At 39.0% G+C, this 26702-nt stretch overlaps 1 protein-coding gene across 1 annotated transcript; it reads right to left on the bottom strand.

Moving 5' to 3' along the window:
• Positions 1-205: 205 nt before the first annotated feature.
• On the bottom strand, positions 206-2474 carry LOC107820374 (dormancy-associated protein homolog 3). Its single transcript, XM_016646656.2, has 3 exons — positions 2230-2474; positions 1367-1531; positions 206-576 (listed from the first exon to the last, which is right to left on the bottom strand). The coding sequence occupies exons 1-3, from the start codon at positions 2342-2344 to the stop codon at positions 473-475; spliced, it is 384 nt and encodes a 127-aa protein (XP_016502142.1). The 5' UTR covers positions 2345-2474; the 3' UTR covers positions 206-472.
• Positions 2475-26702: the final 24228 nt, after the last annotated feature.

Here is a 26702-nt window from a genome sequence, read left to right as displayed (position 1 = left end):
TAATATTTTCAAATCTTAACAAGGAAAGTGAACGTATCATTTATTAATGTTAACATCAGCTTAGGAAGGAATAAGGATATAAATGTTTTGACAAAACTCCTTAAAATCTCCGACTCGTTTGCGTCCCCCACTTGGCCTCTTCGCCCATTGGTTTTTAATTTAGACTAGAATTGAGACTATCGATACCACAAGTCTATGAATAACATTTCTAAGACAAGACAGTAAACAACATGACATTAAAAGGTAAGCTTTGATACAGAGCAGAATACATGACGAACTTCGTTGCTTACGACTTGTGCTAAACACTCGGCACAACATCCGCAAGACTAACACTATTTACATAATTAAGCACACCCCACACACACTGTCACAGGACCACACAGAACATTCTCAACCAGGAAAATGTCAAGGATGTCGACTAAATACAGCCGCCTCAAGAGGGGTAACAAAAAAAGAAAACCCGATCTATATCTTACAGGTCGTAAGGAGGACGAGGACTTCTGGGTCCAACCCCACTAGCATTCTCGTATGCAAATGATCGCCTACGGGACCAATATGCTTCTCTTCCTCCTGCACCTGATCATGCATCAAATTATTAGTCTCATTATTTCGACAGGTTGTACATCAGACCATGCAAAATTTCTAATGCAAAATTTTTAGATCCAAGTTGATTAAAAGCAAAACTACATCATAAAATTCCCACCCAAAAAATTCTCCACGAAACTACAGAGGAATGAAGACATGCTGCTAATCTCTGAAACGTCAGGGTAGTAGAGTCCTAAGTTGATGTCTTGACCTTAATGGCAACATGGGCCGAGTCATAAGAAGGATTAGGCAATAATAGAACTAAACTGGATCACTATACCAAACTGGTATGCAAAGAGTTGCTAATTCAATTATAGGCTACTTATATAAGCCTAAACAGCCTGCACAGTACGTATCTGTAGAGAGGTGTGGTGGGCCAAACACCAATTTTGTCTTTTAAACACATCAGTGGACTCTAGCAAGGATATCACTTTCAAAGGGGACATCACTTAATTAAAACAATTGCCTCCACCTAATACCTCCATTATTGCCTCGCATTATCCTCCAAGAATTTGTCAATTTTCCCAAAAATACACATTTGCCCCTTGACTCCTATACCCCTCAATGATTCTACCTAAAAGGAATTTACAATAATAACCTTACAAGATTCTTCTAGATCTCTGATTCTCCTCATTTCCTGGAGGGTACTTTCGGTTAGGAAACGAGGAATTACTCTAATGGCTAACCACTGGCAAAACGAGCCGCCGGACGTGACGGTGCGAAAACAGAATATTGGAACGAATCAGATCGGAAACCATTCAAAAAAGAAGTGTTAGCTTACCGGCAAAAGGAGAGACCGGAGGAGTGGTACCGGCGGGAGAAACGGGAGGTGAATCTCTGTTCTGACTCCCGGGAGGCTTTACTATCATGATACTCCTTGTCACCCTTACCGCATCCTCACTACTTGCTTCCTCACTGAAGGATCTCGGTGTCGAAACTTCTGATTCTGTATCAACAAAGAACAAGTGCTTCGTCAGAATCGAATATATCTCCCCAAACGTAACGATAATTGCAGATTTCTCAGAGTTATCTATCAAAATCGCCTTTTTCTACTCATTTTTGGATAAGTTATCATGCAGTCCTTATTAAGGGGGAAAAGTGACGCCTTTGTACAGGATTTGGTAGAGCTTAACAAAAAATAGTAGTAGTATTTGAAGTTGAAATAGAATATAAAATAAAAACTTTGTGAATAAAAACATGAATTTTTTCTTCCTGAAACATGTATATCAAACTTCAAATGCTATATTTCAAGTTTGAAATTGAAATAACAGACTAATTTGATAAACAAACAGTTACTTAAAGGAATCTCCAAATTTTATTTCAAATTCTGCTTGGTCTGTCATCAAATTGAGACGGAAATAAACGTCAGCTGCACTATTTTTGCCGATTAACCTTTAACGATCAGATCCTTAAGAAAACAATAGATACCTTCAAGTTATAACATATATCATCGATCTGGAGTACACGTTAATTACTTAATTACTACTATCGTAATTCGTAAACCTTCACAAAATAAATATAATACGTCATAAGTGATAATTCAGATTTGCTTTAAAAAAAAGGTAATTCAGTTTTGCTAAACGAATTCTAATAGATATTGATTCGTTTGTTAATTGATGAACGAAACCGGCAACAAAAGCGTACCCTTGCCGGAATTAGAACGGGCGCTAAAAGTAGAATACTTCCGGAGTTTCCCGAGGCCACTATCTGGCCGGGGACCGGCAACGGTGTCATCCCAGAGCTTGTCAAGTAAGCTCATGGCGCAGAACAGCGAAACGGCGCACGTTAAGGGGAAAAGAGAGAGAGAGAGAGAGAGAGAGAGAAAGAAACTACGTCCGTTGGGATAGTACTTTCTCGTATATTGTCTATCGAGGAATAATTGAAGCTACGGGGAGTGTTATTTATTGACGGCTGAAGCGTTAAAGGTCGAACAAATTTTGGGGATGAGATTGGTTCTCAACCGTTGATTTGTATCTGCTAGATCTGAGATGAAATAAACGGTTGGATTTAAGAGCACGTATATAGGGATAAGATCGACGTGCCAAAGCCGGCGTTTTATCCTTTGGCTTCTCGCCACGTGGCTAATAAGCATTGAGTTGATAAAGCAAGTCACGTGACGGGGTGTTATCAGCTTAAAATGTCGAATATGCCCTTAACTAAATCCAGATAGCGGTAAACTGGGTTTTTGGCCTTTTTAGGTCGGTTTCTTAGCGAGTTGATGAGGAGCAAAGGAAATTGTTTTCATCTTCTTATTTTTAGAAATAATTTTATTACAGTGTAAATTGCCCAATGTGAGTGAGTTTTAATTATAATTTGTCATAATGAAAATTAGATAACAATTAGAGCTTTCCGGGTCAATTGGTTTTGTGGTTCGTTATTGTCACGACCCAAATCGCAGGGCCGCGACGGGCACCCGGTGCCTTACTCAACCGAGTACCAACGTAACATATCTTTCTTATCATACCATCACGAGTAAGTGGGCCAGAAGGGCCGTCATGAGATAACGAGAATAAAACATAAGGGAATACTCGACATAGGACGACCCAACATGATATACAAACTTATGCATGTGACATACATGCCTATAGGATCGAAATGATCATTTATATACTCAAACCATAAGCCGACAAGGCCATACAATCATCCATATACATGACATATATCTACAAGTCTCTAAGAGTACATAAACGTCATAAAGGCCGGGACAGGACCACGCCACACCAATATATACATGTCCTAAGCATACTGACCACATAGGCAACTCCAGAGCAAGTGGAGTACACCAACACCTTCCATTGGGTTGATAGCCTACTAGGAGGACTGTCAACCTGTCTATCGGGACCTGTAGGCATGAAACGCAGCGTCCCCAAATAAGGGACGTTAGTACAAATAAAGAACTGAGTATGTAAGGCATGAAAGCAGTATATAAAAGACATGAAAGAAACATTGAGTAAAAAACTCAATCTGTAAGTCTAAATAGCTCTGTGAATCATGAAACATTTATAATGTCATGCATATGCATATAAATATCATATCATGCATAGGTATATGCGTACATAACATCATCAAGCCTCTGAGGGCATCCCATCATATCATCTCGGCTTCTGTGGGCGAAATCATCAACGTATACCAGCTGATCAGGTGGTGATGCGTATATAACGCCATAACCTTTCCCCATACTCCATAAACATATAATATACGCGTATATAACGCCATCTGGTCATGGGTCAATGTACATGTATAAATGAATGCAATGCATAAGAAGTAAGTTCATAAGATCTCTCGGGATGTCATAATATCAATATGCCTTCGGTTAAATCATGAAATAAACTTTATCAACTTACATATTTTTTGAGACCCATGAACAGATGATATAATAATAGTACACATGGGGAATCAAGAATATAGTCACCCCTAGTACTTCTAAGAATAGAGTCATTTGTGAAAGTTTCGTGTTTGCTCGTTTCATTTGTATCATATGGATCATGCCAAAAGAAAAGAAGGGATAACTTTAATATACCTTAACTTCGTTGAGTCCTTAATACTTTCCAAGTAATTCTTCAAACAACTCAACTCAATCTACCATAGCATAAGGAGATTTAAAATCAGTGCTGAGTAAAGGCTAAGTCGGCAACTTAAACTAGTAGCTCATTTATGTAAATTTGGGCAGCATCTCCCCTGTAACAAGGTCCTCCTCCAATACCATATACCAACAACAACAACTATAGCAATACAATAATAACAACATCAACAATAGGGTACAAAATATTTTATTAACAAGTCATCAACATATCACGACGAGCGACAAACTCGGATTGAATCCCTTTAGCACCATTCAACCCTATTATCATTCATTCTTGAACTTAGTAATATATCAAATATAATAACCAATACCTTTTAAAGGATTTTCAACTTGTACTCAATTTCAAAGTTACTCTAAATAGCCTAACACAAGATAATATCACCGTGGGCAACTTCCAAGTGCTTTATAGCCATTTCTTTTCTAGTTACCAATTTCCTCAACAAGATTTACATATAAACCAACATAATCATACTAACAATATCATAGCCAACTTATTTTTCATAATTTCTAGCCACTTAAAGTCCATAAGAGCAACTTTCAAATCAATCCATCAAGAACAACAACATCTCAAGCTAATCCAAGTATTATCTTGTAGTTTATCATCCTAGCAACTTAACCAACATTCAAGCAAGATTAAGCACAATAAGTAGGCTATTATACTCACCTTAGACAATAGCAACAACTTAAAATTTCAGCCAAACACAGCCCACAATTATCTTCAATGACAACACAACCTCAAAGAGGTATTGTTCTTCACTAGAACTAACCTTTGATATTGAAATATAGTGTAATCACTTTGGAATCACTTCAAACCCTTATGGTATTTGTTTAGAAGGGTTAAGAGGAGTATAAGGACGAGGTTGGGTCGAAAAATGAGAAATAAAGGTCGTCCAAATCATTTTTAAAGTGAAGTAGGTCGACCACCACCTAAGTGGGTCCCATTTGGAGCTACTTGCTCGCAAAAATGCGAATATCTCTCTACTCGGAAGTCGTATCAGCAAACGGTTTAATGCGTTAGAAACTTGACTCTTAGATCTTCAATTTGATATGTGGATCATCCTGTAATTCTAAGTATACTAGGAGTAAAGCTCTGCTACATTTGACCTAATATTCAGCACATTATGAATGTAACTTGTGATGACCTTTGCCAACTTTTGTTCCACAACTCGCTTGACTTCAAAACGTAAAACACGACTATGATACGACTAAAATAACTCATAACATAACCTCCTTATCATGTTAAAAACCCTAGTCTCACCCCAAAGTGCATGTTATAACATTTCAAACTTATCGACTTTCGACGAAACTTATTTTTCGATTAGATTCTAAGACTTCCAACCCTCTTGGTACTTGTTATTCATGATCTTAAGATTTGTAACCTCCAACGTAACATGATTAACTTACTTTATGTACTTTCAAAAATGATCTTATTTCCGAGCTTACATCAATTGTCTTATGACGTAATCTTACGTACGAAAACATAAGGTGTAACAATTATAAACTTATTTTTAGTTTTATGACCCCACCCATTTTTTACATGTAAAAGATATATCTTTTACACATAAGAGATCTAAAAAGGTCATTTTTTAAATTATAAATTATAAAGGGACATGATGTTCAAATAACATGAGCTTTCCCTAACTGCAAATTCTAGGGATGGACGTTCGGGATGTTCAAATTGGATATGAAGATTTCGGTTTGGATTTTTAATTTTTAGATTGAAGAAATAACAATCCAAATCCAATCTAAATAATCTCGAATTTGATCAAATATTTTTTAAGTTCGGTTTCGGATTAATCGGTTTGGATATTTTGGATTTTTGATTTTTTGCTTATAAGTTGAGATGTTTCTTCTTTTTACAAAAATGAATACCCAAAATAAAGTACTCATATTAAATTGCCTGAAAAGTTCCTCATTCTCACCGCAATCATCCAAATAAAGTATTCAAGTAATGAAATTATTATCAAGGAAATACAATAGAGACATTAATACGGCCGATAAGAAGTAGTAATAGTATTCAACTAGAAAGTACTCTCACATTGAATTAGTAAGTATTGAATATATTGTATGAAATAATATCTGATGGGTAGGGTATTGATTTTATTACTATGGCATGTGGATGATGGACTAAATATAAAGTATAAATTTTTTGAATTTTTGGATATCCAAAAATTCCGAAGTATCAAATCTAATATCCAATCCAAAATCCAAAATTTTTATAAGTTAAATCCAAAATCCAATCCTTAATTTGAAAATCCCTCCAAAAAATTTCAGTTTTGGTTTGGATTTCAAGTTTGCCCAAATTAAGCCCACCCCATCAAATTCTGTTATTTTCTAAAAGAAAATTGTCCACTTTAGTTAATAAAACAAAATTAGCGGTCCACTTATGCGCTCTTACTTCAATATATTCTTTTTCACCCTCCCTTAAAGTGCCATAAGTCCATTACCACGAAATTTACTAGGGAAAACTGTACTATATAACTGTATACGGTCAAAATCGAGTTTGCCCTTCGTATAAATTAGTCAAGATTGGAACCTGATGGACCGAGGATCGTCATTATAATATCAAGACATAATGGGAAGCCGGATTATCGAGCTCAAAATCCAGACCGATCAATACCGAGTTCGAGTCAATATCGAGCTATGATATGAAGTGGTGTTATCGAGCTCAAGATCCAGACCGATCAATACCGAGCTTGAGTCAATATCGAGCTATGATATGAAGTGGTGTTATCGAGCTCAAGATCCAGACCGATCAATACCGAGCTCGAGTTAATATCGAACTCGAGATCCAGAGACCGACCAATACCAAGACCGACCAAGATCGAGCTAAAGGACAAAGAGCCGTTGTAGCCGCACTAGGGGAAAGAATCTCGGCGGGAATTAAGGAAAAACTAACTAACTAATCTATCATAGGATCTCCACTATGTATTTTTAATTATATCTAAAGTAGGATTCCTCCACTATATGAAGAGTGGCTATCATTTCTGTAAGGGGCAGATTGAACGTTTAGACATCAATACACTCCCACATTTCAAAGATTATTGAGATTTACACACATATAGTAAAGATTATCCTTTTTTGGGCTTTGGACATTGATTCAACTTGTTCGTTTATAAATAATTCTCTACTCAATTTGGGTTTGTATTTCATTCCATTTTTACAGTCAATATTCAATATATTTCTACTTATTTTTCCAATTCGTTTCAAGTTATATCACATATCCTTAGAACTACGTATAAATTCAACTCTATCCGTTTTACGGGTAAACAGTTTGGCGCCCACCATGGGGCTAAGGATAACAATGGTTATTTGGTACGAATCTCTGCAAAACACACCATTTTACACTTGCTCTTGGAAATGTCTTCGATTTCAGGTTAAAAATGATGAACTCTCAATCAATGGCCCTACCTATCGACAACGAAGCTCGCCTTCAAGATGAGAACAACAACCTGACGACCGGGGATGAAAGGCCACTCGTCTATCCCGTTGGAGCTCGGGCCATAGATCCAATTGACGATAATTTTCATGTGGCCATCGAGGCGAACCAGCATTCCAACCCCGAAAATAACATTCATAGTGGAACTCGATATGCAGTTCGAAATACCCAAAATGTTGGAGAAAACGGGATCAGCCTACGTATGATTTTTGAAATGTTGCAACCTCTAACAGGTAGCGATAGCTCAGTTGTAGAGCCAAACCCAAGCATCGAGCAGGGCCGAGCCTGGTCCACCCCGAGAAGTCACCTACGAAATAGGGCCAGCCGTAGTAAGATCAAATGAACAAGAATCGGGGACTAATTCCGAAATTATTAAGGTGTTAGAGGAAATGACAAAATGAATTGAGTCAGGAGAAAAGAGAATTGAAGCAAATGACAAAAAAGTAGAAACTTTAACTCCAGGGTTGATCAGATCCCGGGGGCACCACTGACATTGAAGGGCTTGGATTCCAAAAAATTCGTACAAAAGCCTTTCCCCCCCAGCGCGGCTCCTAAACCGATCCCCAAGAAGTTTCGCATGCCCGAAATTTCTAAATATAATGGAACAATCGACCCCAACGAACATGTAACCTCTTACACATATGCCATTAAAGGGAACGATCTAGAAGACGACGAGATCAAATCCGTACTATTGAAGAAGTTCGGGGAAACCCTGTCAAAGGGGGCAATGATATGGTATCATAATTTACCTCCTAACTCTATCGATTCTTTTGCTATACTTGCAGATTCTTTCGTAAAAGCACATGCCGGAGCCATAAAGGTCGAGACCAGGAAGTCGGACCTTTTCAAGGTAAAGCAAAAAGATAACGAGATGCTAAGAGAGTTTGTATCTCGTTTCCAAACGGAACGAATGGATCTACCACCGGTCACGAATGATGAGGATGTACAAGCTTTCACTCAAGGACTGAACAAACGAAGCTCGATGGCTTCATGACAGTTGAAGCAGAATTTGATCGAGTACCCAACTGTTACCTGGGCCGATGTGCACAATCGATATCAATCGAAGATCAGAGTTGAAGACGACCAGTTGGGTTCTGGGTCCGTTATTAAAAGGGACATCGACCGAGAACCAAGGTCGAAGAAGGACCGATATCGGCCCGTATGACGGAGATCGTAGGGGTAGCGAACCTACACGCAACTCCGTACGAGGTGAAAAGAGAATTGATTAAGGCCAAGGGCCTCGGGGGATGATGATAAAGAATGAGTTCGACAGGCATACCGAACCTAAGGAAGCACCACAGTTATCAGAATATAACTTCAACATCGATGCATCCGTAAGCGTGTCGGCTATCGAACGCATCAAAGATACTAAGTGGCCTCGACCTCTGCAGTCCGATCCAACCCAGAGAAATCCCAATCAAATGTGCAAATATCATGGCACCCATGGCCACATAACCGAAGACTGCATGCAGTTGAGAGAGGAGGTTGCCCGTTTATTCAATGGAGGGCACCTTCGAGAATTTTTAAGTGACCGGGCCAAAAACCATTTCAAAAACAGAGATTTCAATAGACAAAACGAACAAGAAGAGCCACAACACATCATCCATATGATCATCGGAGGGATCGATGTCCCTCAGGGGCCGGTGCTTAAACGCGCTAAGATGTCTATTGTAAGAGAGAAGTGATCTCGGACTCAGGATTACACACCTAAAGGAACCTTGTCCTTTAATAATGAAGACGCGGAAGGAATCATGCAACCCCATAACGATGCACTGGTAATATCTGTACTTATGAATAAAACTCAAGTTAAGCATGTGTTAATTGATCCAGGTAGTTAGGACAACATCATTCGATCAAGGGTCGTAGAGCAACTCGGTCTACAGGTCCAGGTCGTGCCCGCAACCCTGGTACTAAACGGTTTTAATATGGTGTGTGAAACTACTAAGAGAGAGATAATCCTGTCAGTAAACGTGTCCGGGATCATCCAAGAAATGAAGTTTCACGTGATCGAAGGCGATATGAGATATAACGCCCAGTTCGGGAGGCCATGGATCCACAACATGAGAGCAGTGCCCTCGACCTTCACCAGGTTCTGAAATTCCCAACATCGGAGGGAATCAAAACGGTCTACGGGGAGCAACCAGCCTCAAAAGAAATGTTTACCGTCGATGAAGTGATTCCGATAGCTTCGCTATCATCGACAAAGGGATCATATTCGAACGAGGAACGAGATACTAAATAGCAATCACAAACGTCAGCCTCGACCCAACTAAAGAATCAGAAGACTGACGAAGATGATGACTATGAGATCTCTCGATCCTTTGTGGTCCCGGATGATTTCGATGCTACCCAATCAACGGTCGAAGAACTGGAGCAAATCACGCTAATCGAACATCTGCCCGAGAGAAAGGTATACCTGGACACAGGGTTAGATCCCGAGCTTAGGAAAAAGCTTATTCAATTTTTTATAGCTAACATGAACTGTTTCTCTTGGTCCCACCTTGACATGACAGGGATCCCACCAGAAACAACCACTCATAAACTAAGCTTGGATCTAAAATTCCATCCGGTAAAGCAAAAAAGAAGGTCCCAGACTGAGGTCAAACATGCCTTCATTAAGGACGAGGTAACCAAACTTCTTTAAATAGGATCCATTCGAGAAGTAAAATACCTCGAATAGCTAGCAAATGTGGTGGTGGTTCCTAAGAAGGGGAAACAAACTTAGAATGTGTATAGATTATAAAAACCTGAATAAAGCATGCCCTACGGATTCTTTTCCTTTGCCTAATATCGATCGTATGATAGATGCCACGACCGTCCACGACTCTCAGTTTTCTCGATGCCTACTCTGGGTATAACTAAATACAGATGAACTCGGAGGATCAGGAAAAGACCTCGTTTATCACTAAGTACGGTACCTACTATTATAACGTAATGCCATTCGGTCTAAAAAATGATGGTGCAACTTATCAATGCCTAGTAAACCGAATGTTCGAAAAATAAATAGGAAAATCAATGGAAGTTTATATTGATGACATGTTAGTTAAGTCCCTGCGAGCAGAGGACCATTTAAAGCACTTGCATGAAACTTTCGATATACTGAGGGAGTACAATATGAAGCTCAACCCCAAAAAATGTGCATTCGGGGTTGGCTCGGGCAAGTTTCTTGGTTTCATGGTATCCAATCGAGATCAACCCCGATAAAATCAAAGCTATCGAGGACATCGTGGTAGTAGATAATGTAAAGGCCGTGCAGAGGCTAACATGACGGATAGCCTCCCTAGGACGATTCATTTCGAGATTCTCAGATAGGAGCCACCGATGTTTCTCACTACTTAAGAAGAAAAGCAATGTTGCATGGACTCCGGAATGCCAGCAGGCTTTGGAGGAACTGAAGCGATATTTATCGAGCCCGTATCTGCTTCATACCCCGAAAGTGGACGATCAACTTTACTTGTACTTAGCTATCTCGGAGATAGCGGTAAGTGGAGTCCTATTTCGAGAAGAGCAAGGTACGCAATTCCCTATTTATTATGTCAGTCGGACCTTAGGCAAGGCCGAAACTGGATATCCCCACTTAGAAAAATTAGCGCTTGCTTTAATAAGCGCCTCTAGGAAACTAAAACCATATTTCCAATGTCATCCGATACATGTTGTAACAACTTATCCTCTTCGAAACATTTTATACAAACCCGAACTTTCGAGTTGATTGGCCAAATGGGCCATAGAAATCGGTGGATATGATATCGAGTATCGACCCCGAACCGCTATCAAATCTCAAATCTTGACGGACTTCATGGCTGACTTTTCATCGGCCCTCGTACCCGAGATTGAAAAAGAGCTATTGATAAAATCGGGTTCCTCTTCGGGAGTCTGGACCCTTTTCACGGACGGTGCCTCGAACGCGAAGGGTGTCACACCTCCTTTTTTCCCGAGGGAAAGGAAAGAAAGGAGTTTTTCCAATTTAAGTGACAATATTTGAAAATGGATTAATTTATTTTATGTTAAAGAGTTGCCACTTGGAATAAATTATTCGCGGTGTTCCAAGCCACCAATTTCTTTTAAATCCCAATTCAAGGAAATTGACTCTGTTTAAGTCTGCGAAACACATAAGACCGGGTAAGAAATTCTGTTAACCCGGGAGAAGGGATGAGGCACTCCCGAATTCCGTGGTTCTAGCACGATCGCTCTAATAATAATACCTGGCTTAACTAATTCTAGATATTTTATATTTAGTAGAATTTTATTTTTACACTTTAGAACCTCTTTTAATTTTCTTGATTATTTATAATTATGGAATAATCTTGAAACGAATCACGCGTACATGTATTCGTTTTGTTCAGTGTGCCAAGAATTATGTCACGCGTACCCATATACACAATTAATAACACTTTATTATTTTAAAGATTGTCTTCTCAAAGTCGCGCGAACGCATACTTTGCCTTTGATTTGGGAAATCATAATTATGCCACGCGAACGTGTACATAATCATAATAATTGATTGGTTAACACGCGCCTAAAGCATACTAGCGTATTCAAAGTATTCTGTTTATTTATCTTTTTAGATATGAGATATTTTTTTAATTATTTATTTATTTTACTCTTTCTTTTCTCTTTTGCGACGTGTCTTGAATTAGTTCCTAACTCATCTCGCTCCCTATTTCAACATATGTAAAGATATTCCAATCTTAACACAAATATTTGAATATGGGATTAATAAATAGATAATGAAATGGGATAAAGTTAAAAAGAAATATTTACATTCATACTAACTGAACCTTGGAGATAGATACAAAAATCCAAGAAAAGTCCCAAACTAAAGCACTCCATGTCCCTGAAGCTAGTTTAAAACTTAAAATATTTTCAAGTCATATTAAAAGATGATCATGGACCCCTTGAAGATCACTATATAAGAGTTAGGAAAATAACGTCTAGATATATACGAAATAATATTGGTACAGATACAAATCTCATCCAACTGTCAAATGATTAAACATACTCACAGAAAGTTGACTAAAGTTTTTTTTTATAATCAAAATAACCTTAGAGATATCCCTTTCACGTCTCAAGTAGTAAAAAAAAATGAATAATCTGAGGTCTCCATACCACCATACCTTTCACTTTAGAAGATATTAAATCTTAATATTTGTAAAAATAAAATCCTTAATTAAAAAAAAAACTTCAAAGACTTTTATATTAGCAAGATTATTTCGAACCCTTAATAAAGCAATTTTTTAAAGAATCCAACATAGAAGTTCTAACTAAATATTTTACTAGCAAATTCTATAACCAATACAATGAGAAAACAAAATTTAATTAAAATTTTTCTTTTCGCTTGGCAATCTCTAAGAAAACTAGTGAAATAGTTAAAAAGTAACAGAAGATAAAATGATCAAAAACTTACTGCTTATATACTAAAATACTTCTTATAATTAATTTGAACTTTAGTAGCAAATGGGCATTCAACTAAACATGAGTTACTTGCACGTATTATCTATGGCATTAGAAATCAAGATTAAAAAGAAGCTAAGGAAAGAACTAAACTACAAAACAAAAAAAATAATCCTAAATAAGATAAAGATCCCATTAAACGTTACTAACACACAAATACAAATAAAATTAGAAGACCGAAAAGACAAAGATAGAGGATATGAACCTTTGCAGAAGCTTTCAATAATATAAAAGAAGATCCAGTAATTGCAAGAAATTGATGAAAAAAAGCAAACGTAGCGCGAACCCAAAACTCTAAACTAAACCTTCATCTCTTCCAAAAAAAAAAAAAAAAAAATTATCCTTCTTACTTAGTTCTCTGTGAATGTAATCAGTGGCTAGCTATGAATATCTCCCCCTTTTATTTTTGAAGTGTGTATTATATATAGATATGTGTGTGATGTCTAACTGATGAGAGAAAATGGGAAAGTGGGAAATAGGGGTGAGAGACGTGAGCTGATGGGGGAAAGTTAGGGGATGGGGATTAAGGAGTTAGGAAGAGATATATTAGGAAATATTGAGAGAATTTGGAAAAATGGAGCTGGGGAGGAGGCAATCATGGGTTTTTGGTTGGGAATTATATGGGGATTATGGGATAGTTGTTAGCAAGTAAAAACAAAATCAGATTTTTTTTTTTTGAGTTAAAAGTTTGATAACAAACTTTATCTCTTTCACGTTAACTTCATTTTTCCCTTCTTTTTCTTTTTTATTTTTCTTTTTTAAAAGATAAATTAAATTATAAAGATAAGAAGATTAACCAACATTTCTTACAATATAAGAAAACTAAATATTTACATGTACTTTAAATGATACTTAGAGTAAGATAAAAGTTTTAAAATATCAAGATTAAACCTAAAAGAAATATTTGCACCAAAATATTATCAACTTCGGGTGCGGTCAAAAATTAGTTGTTCACATCATGCCCCTCTTTGCTTGGAAACATGAAGAGTTTTCAGGCAAAGAAAAAATGAACATGGTGACTGATTTTTGACTACCCTATTATTTAAAAGGGAAAAGAAGTGAAAAAAAAAAGCGTTGCGACCGAGCCTTGATTTTAGGCAGCCTACATATCCCGGGTTATAAGGGAATCAGGTCACGTGTAGTTCAAGTGGAAAATGAGTGATAGAGTATGCTTAGAGGGCGAGTCGAGTGAAGTTCCGTCGAGGTTCCGATCCGCGGTTCCTACTATTACATCAAAATGAAAAGAAAATTACATATTCTTGAAATCTAAGAGTTACAAAATTCCAATCTAAATGCCATCTGGAGTCTTGTCTTGATTCTTGACTTGCTTCCCCTATTGCTCTTTTGACTGAACTTCAAGCTCTCGATGTAACAAATCATGAAATATTCTCACAGCTTGTTTCTTGATCCGATGATGAGAAGATGGATCTTGAGACTCTATGTCTCTGCATGTATTATGTCAAAGATAGTTCGGCTGGTATTGAGATCAAACATTCCACTTTCTCTGGCGAGAGCTGGAATCTTATTTTTGCACATCCAATCCGTACTTTGCAAAAGCACCTGCAAGCCATCAGAAACAGACAAAACGAACAAAATATTTCTGCCCCAGTTTGCACTAGGAAATATTTTGTGAGTTATTAAAAACACATTAAACTATCTTTGCTATTGCAGAATAAAGAATTGAAAAAATAAATGGGTATCTTTTTCTTCTCTTTTTTTTTTTTTTGAATAATAGGGATGTCGTACCCTATGTTAACAAGAAGGAAGGCAACCGGGGAATGTCGTACCTAGTGTTGACAATAAGATGAGGATCGTGGCACTCTAGGATGCTACTAGGGAATGTCGTACCCTATGTTTACAATAAGAAATACAACCAAGGGATGTAGTACCCTGTGTTGGCAATAAGATGAGGCTCTTGGCACTCTAGGATGCTACTAGGGAATGTCGTACCCAATATTAGCAATAAAATGAGGCTCGTGGCACTCTAAGATGCTACTAGGGAATGTCGTACCCTATGTTGGCACTAAAATATAACCAGGGGATATAGTACCCTGTGTTTGGCAATAAGATGAGGCTCGTGGCTCTCTGAGATGCTACTAGGGAATGTCGTACCCTATGTTTGCAACAAGAAATGCAACCAGGGGATGTAGTACCCTGTGTTGGCAATAAGGTGAGGCTCTTGGCACTCTGGGATGCTACTAGGGAATGTCGTATCCAATGTTGGAAGAAAATAGTGCGACCAGGGGATGTGGTACCTTGGGTTGAAGATAGGGTATTGATTCCCTATAATAAAACTAAGAACAACATGATTACATGTATATTGGAAGAAAACTAAGGATTTGAGAACTTCATTTGGTGGTGTTCGTCTTTTCACGAACTGTTTTTCTAAAATTATTCTGTTCCTATTCTAAACAAAGAAAAATTCGTTAGTTTTAAAATGGTGGTCAGTTTATGGCCTTGATTTCTTGGGCGACTTGACCTTGCGTCCATTACACTTGTTAGAAAAACTGACTCTGTCAATGGACGTACAAATTTCCGGGAGATTCTGTCTTTACTTTTTGAAGATCTTCTTTCTCAAGATCAAAACATGACTATTTTGCGCCTATCACCACTTGTGTTTATGATGCAAAAAACCTTGCTCCCAAAACAACTTTTAACTGAGTAACTTTTGTTGAAACTTGAATCATTGTTCAGCCCTTCAAGCCTTTTGCTCGCCAGGGAAAATCACAGATGGCTTTATGTCTTTGCCCATACAGTTTATGCCGAGCAATCTTTGCTTTACATAACGGGGAAACTGTAACCAATTTTGCGGCCTTTTCTTTGCTTTGCTTTGACAAAATTAGACTGAAAGGGACTCAAGAAAGTAATGCGAAAGAAAACAAGAAAGTGAACTAACAGGTATTACTATTTAATCAAGAAGTGTCCCTTTCAGGGGAAAAAAAAATAAGAAAGGACTTATCTGGAGGAATATGCTGACTTCAATGGACATACCATGCACTTTGGACTGGATGCCCGATCCGTTTGAACCGTCTAATTCTCGAAATCTATTGTAAACTTCACTTTGAAACTAAGTTCTTTGTCTTAACCATGCTTGTGCTAAGATATATGAAGACCTAAATCGATCAATGATGCCCTTTGTGGGTTTTCACCAATTAACCTCTCTCATTTGTCTTTCTCTTAACTCACCATTGCCTTATAGTGCTCGTAAGGGTTTTCATCAATAAGACTCTCTCATTTATTTTTCTCTCTTTACAATGGCTGAGGCATCACCCGTAGTATACTGACTTAGCATTCTCGAAAGTTGATCAGAAGGTCTTAGCAGGGAAAGGTAAAAAGAACTATTCAACTGAATTACAACTTTTGGAACCATTTTGATGGACCAACCATCGAAAATAAAATAAAATCATGCCTAGTTTCTTTAAATACTGGGGAAATGTAGATTTTTGTTTTGGTGTGACCGAACCCCAGAGTGAGGCTACCTACGTATCCTTTCGGAATCAGGTCAGACGTAGTTCAATTAACATGAACTTGTTTTGATGATTATTTTTTTTGAGTTTTCTTTCCTTTTTTTAAAAAGTACATTGGTTCCAAAAGAGGGGAAAACAAAGAAATATAAATAAGGCTTCAAAGGGATAACTAGGGTTGACCAGTGTTTGGGTAGCGAGAATGATAGCCTTTCGTCATCCCAACCTGAAAATGCTAAATATAAGAATGCCCCAACAGAGCTGCGTTGACGGATATATCAGTCACCTTTCCTTCTATATCTGCCAAGTGTAGAGCTCCTTTTGACAATACTTTCTTGATGAGGTAAGGACCTTGCCAATTTGGGGCGAACTTTCCTTTTGCTTCTTCCTGGTGCGGAAAGATACGTTTTAAAACAAGTTGTCCTACCTCGAATTGTCTTGGGCACACTTTCTTATTGTAAGCGCGTGCCATTCTTTGTTGGTATAACTGACCAAAACAAACTGCCGCCAAACGCTTTTCATCAATCAAATTCAACTGTTCCAATCGGGACTTCACCTATTCAGTGTCCTCAATCCCTTCTTCAACAATGATTCGGAGAGAGGGAATCTCAATTTCAGCAGGTATGACCGCTTCAGTTCCATAAACCAATAAGTAGGGCGTTGCGCCAACTGATGTACGGACAGTTGTCCGATATTCCAAAAGAGCAAAAGGCAGTTTCTCGTGCCATTGTCTAGACCCTTGGATCATCTTCCTAAGAATCTTCTTGATGTTCTTATTCGCAGCTTCAACATCTCCATTAGCTTTGGGACGGTAAGGAGTAGAATTGTGATGCTCAATTTTAAATTGTTCACATACCTCCTTCATCAGATGACTATTCAAATTAGCAGCATTATCTGTAATAATGGTTTTTGGAATACCGAAACAACATATGATGTTGGAGTGAACAAAGTCTACTACTGCTTTCTTAGTAACTGCTTTCAATGTTATAGCTTTCACCCATTTGGTGAAGTAATCAATTGCAACCAAGATGAATATGTTTCCATTTGAAGCTTTTGGCTCGATTGGGCCAATGGCGTCCATTCCCCAAGCAACAAAAGGCCAAGGAGCCGACATAGGATACAACTCTGAAGGAAACGAGTGAATCAAATCACTGTGAATCTGACACTGGTGGCACTTGCGAACAAAACGAAAGCAATCTCGTTCCATAGTAAGCCAATAATATCCTGCCCGAAGGATTTTCTTTGCTAGAACATATCCATTCATGTGCGGACCACAAACTCCCGAATGCACCTCATTCATAATCATTTCAGTTTCTTTGGCATCTACACATCTCAACAAATTCAAATCCAGAGTTCTTTTGTATAGGATTTCCCCACTCAAAAAGAAACCATTAGAGAGTCGCCTAATAGTTCTCTTTTGATCCCTATTAGCATGTTCCGGATATTCTCTTGTTTTCAGAAACTGTTTAATATCACGATACTATGGTTCACCATCTAGTTCTACTTCAATTATATTGCAATAACCATGTTGAAACCAAATTTGAATTTCTAATTGGTCAATGTGAGTATTACCCGGATATGGAAGCATTGAGGCTAGGGTGGCCAAGGCATCAACTAATTCATTGTGAAACCTGGGAATGTACCTGAATTCGATGGACTTGAAACTTTTGCTAAGATCCTCCACACATTGTCTATATGGAATGAGCTTGATGTCTCGAGTCTCCCAATCACCTTGAGCCTGCCGAATAAGCAAATCTGAATCTCCCATCACTAACAGTTCATGCACATTTAGATTTATTGCCATGTTCAGACCCATGATGCAAGCTTCATATTTTGATGTGTTGTTTGTACAGAAAAAATGAAGTCGCGCCGTAGCAGGGTAATGTTGCCCAGTAGGTGATACCAGAATTGTCCTAATCCCTACGCCTTTGATGTTGACAGCCCCATCAAAGTATAGTTTCCAAATTTGACTGTCATCTTGGACTACTTCTTCAACTAAATTAACCTCTTCATCTAGGAAATATGTGTTCAAAGATTCATACTCATCATCAACCGGGTTCTCTGCCAGATGATCAGCCAAAGCTTGTGCCTCCATGGCAGTGCGAGTGACATAAACAATATCAAACTCTGTGAGCAAGATTTGCCACTTTGCCAATTTGCCTGTTGGCATCGGCTTCTGAAAGATGTACTTCAGGGGATCCATTCGGGATATGAGGTAAGTTGTATAGGCCAAAAGATAATGCCTAAGCTTCTGGGCGACCCAGGTTAAGGCGCAACATGTCCTTTCCAAAAGAGTGTATTTGGCCTCATAAGTGGTGAACGTTTTGCTCAAATAATATATTACTTGTTCCCTTTTGCCTGTGGCATCATGTTGACCCAGAACACAACCAAAGGAACAATCCATTACTGACAGATATAAAAACAGAGACCTATCAGGTTCCGGCGGGACAAAAACAGGGGGATTTGACAAATATTTCTTGATCTTATCAAAAGCTTCTTGGCACTCATCTGTCCACTTGATAACGACATTCTTTTTCAACAACTTAAAAATAGGCTCACATGTGGTTGTAAGCTGCGAGATGAACCTGCTAATGTAATTCAACCTCTCGAGTAAACTCATGACTTCTGTTTTGTTCTTTGGGGGAGGCAGCTCTCGAATGGTCTTTATCTTGGAGGGTTCTAACTCAATGCCTCTTCGACTAACTATAAAACCCAAAAGCTTCCCAGAAGGAACTCCAAATGTACATTTGGCTGGATTGAGTTTGAGATTGTACCTTCGTAGCCTTTCAAAGAACTTTTTCAAGTCTTGCACATGGTAAGCTTGTGTTCTCGACTGAATGATCACATCATCAACGTACACTTCAATCTCTTTATGTATCATGTCATGAAATATGGTAGTCATGGCTCTCATGTAAGTTTCCCCTGCATTCTTCAAACCGAATGGCATGACCCTATAACAATAAGTTCCCCATGGAGTTGTGAAGGCAGTCTTTTCTGCATCTTCTTTATCCATCAGAATTTGATGATATCCGGCATAACAATCCACAAAAGATTGGATTTCATGTTTAGCACAATTATCAACAAGGATATGAATATTGGGTAAGGGAAAGTTGTCATTTGGACTTGCTTTGTTTAAATCCCTATAGTCAACACAAACTCTTATTTTCCCATCCTTCTTTGGTACTGGCACAACATTTGCTAACCATGTAGTGTATCGGACGACCCTGATCACATTTGCACTTAGTTGCTTCGTGATTTCTTCTTTAATCTTATCACTCATGTCTGTCTTAAACTTCCTTTGTTTTTGCTAGATTGGTGGAAAATTAGGATGTGTGGGAAGCTTATGGACTACTAGATCGGCACTCAAACCCGGCATGTCATCATACGACCAAGTAAATACATCTATGTACTCGAACAAAACTTGAATTATGCCATCTCTCATCTTTTGTTCAGTATGAATACTTATTTTTATTTCTCTGGTTTCTTCAGGACTTCCCAGGTTAATTGCCTCAGTTTCATTTAAGTTAGGCTTAGGCTTATTCTCAAATTAATCCAATTCCCTTTTTATTTCTCTAAAAGCCTCATCTTCGTCATACTCAACCTCTTGATTCATTATTTCGAGATTAGACAGCTTTTTAAGATCTGGGCATGAATTCCGCGTGCATATCATGTTTTTAAAGCCAGCATTATCGAAACTGAAAATGATAAGAAATTAACAAAAATTAGGGAAATAAAAAGATAGTATTTTACTACGAAAATGGAACTTCATTTCATTGAATTTGAAAGGATAGAAGGGTTAACATCACAGCAAAGTAATTAAACTAAAATATCTAGATTACAACCCTTAAAATAATCCAAATACAGAAAAAACAACAAAACAGGCTATCAAGACTCCTTCTCGATGGGAAGAGGAGTTGCTTCCCAGTTGCTGAGCGACGTATCTGGACCAATCAGCGGAACACTTGCACGGATAGGGCCCTCCCCAACTTGAACCATATTGATCTCATAGAACATCTCCTTGAGACCCTGGCAAACTCCATCAATGTCATCCTGAGTAGAAGGATTTTGGACTTCTTTAAATTGTGGCTTGACAAAAGAGTAGGCAATGTGAGGGATTGGTTTGGACAGATTCCAACCATTCTTTTTGCGGACCTTGGCTCTGTCTATGTCAGCTGATGTTGGTTTAAAGCCCAAGCTAAAGGTATCTTTCTTCGAAAAAGGGAGCAATGGGGTTCACAATTCCTTGTAGAGAGGATCCCAATCCTTTTCCTGGTTCATAGCCGTTCCTCAACATCAGCGAAGCTACCATCATAGATGTGGCTGAAAGACGGGGATGCAGAATTGGTTTTCCTTCTTCCACTTGGTCCACCTCAATCACCTCAAATGCTTGATATATGATGGATTCACATCCTTCGTTGGCCTCTATATATGGAATGGACGGGTCTTTATAGACGGATGAGTCGTCCTCCCCATGAACAATAATTTCTTGCCCGTCACACTCAAATTTGACCATTTGATGTAGGGTGGATGGTACAGCTCTGGCCATATAGATCCACGGCCTTCACAAAAGAAAATTATAGGAAGTTTCCATATCTAACACTTGAAAGACAATGTTAAAATCAACAGGGCCGATTGTCATGGTGAGTTCGATTTCCCCAATAGTGTCTCTTTTTGAACCATCAAAAGCTCTGATGCTGACATTACTGGTTCGAATTCTGTTAGTGTCAATATTCAGCTGTTGTAGAGTAGAAAGAGGACACACATCTACACTTGAGCCTCCGTCAATCATGACTCATTTTACGTAGTGCCCTTCATATTTGACCATAAGATGCAAAGCTCTATTGTGGCCAGCCCCTTCCTCAGGTAAATCATCATCGCTGAAAGTAATTCTATTTACTTCAAAGAATCTTTCAGCCATTATTTCTAGCTGATTCACCGTTGTCTTTTCTGAGACATATTCCTCGTTCAGAGTTTTGATCAACACACGACGATGCTCATCTAAATGCAAAAGCAGAGATAACAAAGATATCTGAGCAGGAGTTTTCCTTAGTTGGTCAATGATTGAGTAGTCTTGCATTTTCATCTTCTTAAGGAATTCCTCCGCTTCTTTTTCTACAACGGGTTCTTTCACTGGCAAGTGACTTTCCCTGGCTTGCTTAGCTTTTCTCAATTCCTCTAGTGAATAACACCTTCCAGAGCGGTTCAAGCCCCCCATTTCACCTGTTTCTTCAACTATCTCTTTTCCTTTGTATGTCATGACAGTCTTATTATAATTCCAGGGAATAGCTTTTGTGTTTGTCACTAGGAGTTGAGCAACAGGTCGGATCACGACTAGCTCTGTTATATTCCTCAAACCATTATTCGGAATGATCTTTTGAATGCCCCTGGGGATGTAAAGTTTTGGCCCACCCAATTGAACCTCAACCTTTTTTGTGCTTCCAGGAACATAGAGAATCATTTTTTCAGAACCTGCCAAGTTCAAACTAGAACTCGCACCTTTCACAATCAACAGTGCCAATTGCGGTGGGCTCACTATCACTTTTGGTTCTAGCCCTATGGTTCTAACAACCATCTCTGTCTCGCCAGACTGCTTATAATCCCGATCATCACAAAATCCCAATAAAATGTGTATTATCATGAGTTGGGAGCAGATTGTTTGTGATATTAGGAGTATCCTCATTGTTTGTTACCACAATTGCCTTTGCTTCAATCAAATTTTCAATCGCTTTCTTTAATGTACAACAATTTTCGGTACTATGCCCTTGGGTGTTAGAGTGGTACTCACATCTTGCATTTGAGTCAAAACCTTTTGAATTTGGAAACACATAACGCGGCATAATAGGTTCAATCAACTTCAACTGCATCAACTTTCGAAATAGGCTTGTATACGATTCTCCAATTGGGGTGAACTCTTTCTTTGGCTCCTGTTCTCTCACATATTCTTGTCAGGGACGAGGATTATATGGTGCCTAAAAATTCGGCCAGAGTTGACGGGAGCCTTGTGGAATCGGTGCCCGCCATTGTTGGTGATTGAGAGGCCTAGCATAAGCCTGAGCATTAAACACAGTGTATTATTGCAAGGGAACTGAGTATCAGGGACCTTGAGGCGGATAATAATGTTGAGGAGAATTGGATTGTCCTTGTTTGAATTGCACATAAGAAGGAGCTATTCCTCTTTGAACTCCCCCGAACCCAAATGCCATCATGGATCCTTCCTCCTTCTTTTTTCGATTTCTGAAACTGCCTGACCCGCTTTGAATTGCTTGTGTGGTCGCCTTAAGGGCTGCCTGACTCACAATGTTGCCTAACTTCATGCCATTCTCAACTATTTCACCAATCTTAATCGCCTCAGCGAAAGGTTTACTAATGGCGGCCAACATGTAATGGAGGTAATCAGGATCCTGAGCTTGGAGAAAATAGTCAATCATTTCTGCCTCTTTCATTGGTGGTTTGACCCTAGCAGCCTGCTCTCTCCACTTGATTGCATATTCTCTGAAGCTTTCTGTTGGTTTCTTCTTTATGTTGACGAGAGAGAAGCGGTCTGGCACTATATCAATATTGTACTGAAACTGTTGGACAAAATCTTGAGCCATGTCATTCCAAACGTGCCAGTGAGAGATGTCTTGATCTATGAACCACTCTGAAGCAATTCCTGTCAAACTTTCCCTAAAATAAGCCATGAGCAATTCTTCTTTGCCTCCTGCTCCCCTTAATTGGTTACAATACCTCTTCAAATGGGCAACGGGATCACCATGCCCATCATACTTGTCAAACTTGGGGGTCTTGAAGCCGGGTGGCAAATGAACATGGGGAAACATGCATAGATCGTTAAACGAAACACTCTTGTGTCCCCCCAAACCCTGTATGTTCCTCATGGTTTGTTCCAAGCTCTTCATTTTTCTGGTCATTTCCTCTTGTTCCATATTCTTTTCGGGCTTTTCGATCTCAATTGGGAACACGTTATGAGGAGTATGCTTGTATGAATCTAGAACCTTGAAAGTCAGTTCTGGAGAGTAATATTGGGCATCATGAGCATCCACTTGTGGATCATTATTGGACTTTTGAGCAAGAGCCGGTTGAGGGACTGAAAGTATGGACAATGGGTATAGTAGGTGGGTCATTTTTGAGGGGTGCGATTGGAGGACGTGGAATGGAGGTACTGGGGATAGTGGGAAGGTTAATGCTCGGACTGAATCCAGGTTGGTACAATGGGTTACTTGTTATGGAGATAGGCACTTGAGTGGCAACTAACACATTATGAAGATTATCCGAAGGCCCTATGGGTAGTGAGGGCGGTGCTTGTCCATTCACCCAGGCTTGGTACATCTCTGCCAATTGTTGCTTCAACACTCTTACTTCTTCAACCAGTCCTGAACCTTGTTCAACCAATTGTCCATGGACATCATCATTATCTGACTAATTCTCACTGTTGCTTGCCATTCTACTTTTTCCTTTTGATCTCGTGTTATAAGGGTGAGTCGCTAGTTTAAACCACAAACCAACCACCTCTATTTTACTTTATCTTTTAAAATATCAAACAACAAACGTGTTAGAGTTAGGCATTTTGTAGATATTAATCATACATTATATGCCATGCACCTAATGCCATTTTCATTTCTAAAATGATCTTGGAAGGCTTTATGCTTCATCTCGGCTTATTGATTTATTGGTTTATTTTCATCTTGAATTTAACGCTTTTTTTTCATTTTTTTTAGATTAATTATGGTTATGATCGCATCCGATGAAGATTGCCTACGTATCATGATGTCGCATGAATCAGACCATTACGTAGTTTAGGGGAAAACAATAATAGTTTTTTTTAACAAAATGAAATAATACAATAATAGAAAGGACATTACATTGAAAATGACTTACGAGACTCTGACAAGACTAAAAGACAGCGATTTTAAAGATTCAACAATGACTCAAACTAAAACATAACTAATACATGAAAAGTTCTAACAACTACGACTATATTTCAACTCCACAATCTTCTTGCTTTCAAACACTGGAACATCTGCTCATGGTGGGGCTTGCCCTGGTTGACCCCCTAATGTACGGTACATCCTTTCTAACTATGCTGCAAGATGACGGGCAAAAGTAGATGCATGCTCCAAAAACTTCTCATAATCCATCCCTTGGCAGTTCACATAACTTTGAGCGGTATAAACAGCCAAATTATGGACTTGCTCTTTAAAGTACTGGAAATTCTGGTCTCGATTTTGTAATTGCTGCTGGCGAGCGGTGGCTATCTCCCTTATGTGGCCCTCACGATCTAAGGCTGACTCCAACTGAGCCCGAAGTCTAGCCTGCTCTAGTCTCGCCTGAGCCATCTCCCTATCAAAATCTGCATGCTGGTATTCTCTATTGTACCTTCTCATTTCTTCCAACTGTGCATAGAGCTGAGCTTCTGAATGTACCCAATGGGCCTTCTCTCTCTCGAATTGAGCCCTCGCTTCTTCAAATTTTGTTACTTGGCGATCCTTACTTGATTCGGCCTTCTCATTTAGCTGTACGATCTATTACTTGGCTTTGTCCAACGCCTTTTCAGTCTTTGCCAAGAGGGAATCATAATCTTGCACCATTTCCATCAGATTGGCAATGGTTCTCTGGTCTTTCCAACTTCTCATTGGCACTTCAGAGGCTTTCTTCATCTGTTGAAGTTGAGCACGAAGGGCTTTATTTTTGCGGATCAGACTCTTCTTTTCCCCTTCGGCTTCTTGTTCTTGCAAGTCTTTCTCAAAATTGAGGTTTCTCAGCCTTTCTTCTAAGGCATGAATAGTTGTTTTGTATCCTTTTTTCCGTTCACCCCACGCCAACCGTTCTTGGATTTTATCATCAAAGGCTTGAACATGCGGCCTTTTGTGGGCCTTTTGGGCTCTGGCACATCATCCACGCGAGACCTCTTCCCAAACCATATAGCATAACCCGGATCTACCTCACCTCTCGCAGGATCTGGCACCTGAGTATCATCTTTCAAGTAGCGACAACAATGCCAAATTTGCTGGATTAAAGCTTCGGGGAGTGGGGCTTCGGGGTGTAACTCAATCACTTGCACACTCAAATCTTCATCCTTAGGTACTACTTGGTACCTTCCTAGCTGTCTTAGAACTCTGTGTGGCGCATACGGCTGGACACTTCTCAAACCCAACAACAGCAAATAACGTTTTAAGGCTGACATGTGTATCACCTCTCTTACCGGGAGCCATCCCAAAGTCCACTCAATTTGACTTGCATTTAAAGATCTTAGGTGGGATATACAGGCTTCCACCCCTTCTGGAGAGTTGTAATCTTTTACTCTTTCTTCGTAACTCTCAATGAAATTGTCCTTGCTCGGACCATAGCTCATGAACTTGGGGTGATGTCGGAGATGCTCAATCAACCACATTTGTAACAAAATATTGCACCCTTCGAAGAATTTTGCCCCAGACTTGTACAAAGTCAACGCCCGATAAATGTCTGATAGAATGATCGGGGCAAGAGTGTGATGTTCTTTGGTAGTGAGGACCTGTACACCCCTAGCTATGCGGGTATCAATTGTCCGCTCCTCGTTTGGGAAGACCATAATTCCAAGAAACGCCACTATGAAGGCGAAGCGACGATGAATTTGCCATGTGTCTTTGTTCTACTTGTTGTTAAGGCCCCTTTCATGTATTTCAAACCCATTTGGCTGCCCGAACCTAGAGTACAGGAAGTAGAAAGAACAATACCCTTCGACTACGTTGGTCTTTCTAATTTTCTTACTGATGTTCAGAAGATCGAAGAATCGATGTACAGAAAGAGCCCTCGGGAATATGAGCTCCTAGTTTCTCAAATCCCTGCCAAACCCGGAATATCTAACTATCTCTTCTAAAGTGGGAGTTAGCTCAAAATAGGAGAAGTGAAAGACATTGTGAACAGGGTCCCAAAAAGTCACTAGTGCCTCAATCAAATCGTCCTGTGGTTTAATTTTCATAATATCTGTGAGGGCTCCCAGGTGCTTGGTGACCCATTTCCAACCATCTTCTCCTAAATCATACCACCACATCTGAAGCTGAAGTGGAGCCTCATCTACAACTGTGAACGGTGTGTTCTGGACAGTGCTCATTTTGTACCTGTGTGTGGTTAAGGTTAGGGTTGACACTAGTCTCAAGAGACAGAACCAATGCACTCCTTTTGCAAACAATCTTTTGTAAATAAC

The sequence above is a fragment of the Nicotiana tabacum genome, chromosome 19, assembly GCF_000715075.1.
Source record: "Nicotiana tabacum cultivar K326 chromosome 19, ASM71507v2, whole genome shotgun sequence".
Lineage (NCBI taxonomy): Eukaryota > Viridiplantae > Streptophyta > Magnoliopsida > Solanales > Solanaceae > Nicotiana > Nicotiana tabacum.
Note: the sequence above shows the minus strand (reverse complement) of the source record. Positions and strands in the feature narration are given on the sequence as shown.

Bases quoted from the DNA above. Each gene is read 5' to 3' on its own strand.
- LOC107820374 (XM_016646656.2), bottom strand. From the start codon at position 2,344: ATGAGCTTACTTGACAAGCTCTGGGATGACACCGTTGCCGGTCCCCGG. The intron at 1,532-2,229 runs GTACGCTTTTGT...TTGTTGATACAG, and splicing joins CCGTTCTAATTCCGGCAAGG to AATCAGAAGTTTCGACACCG. The intron at 577-1,366 runs GTAAGCTAACAC...ATGCATGATCAG, and splicing joins TCCGGTCTCTCCTTTTGCCG to GTGCAGGAGGAAGAGAAGCA.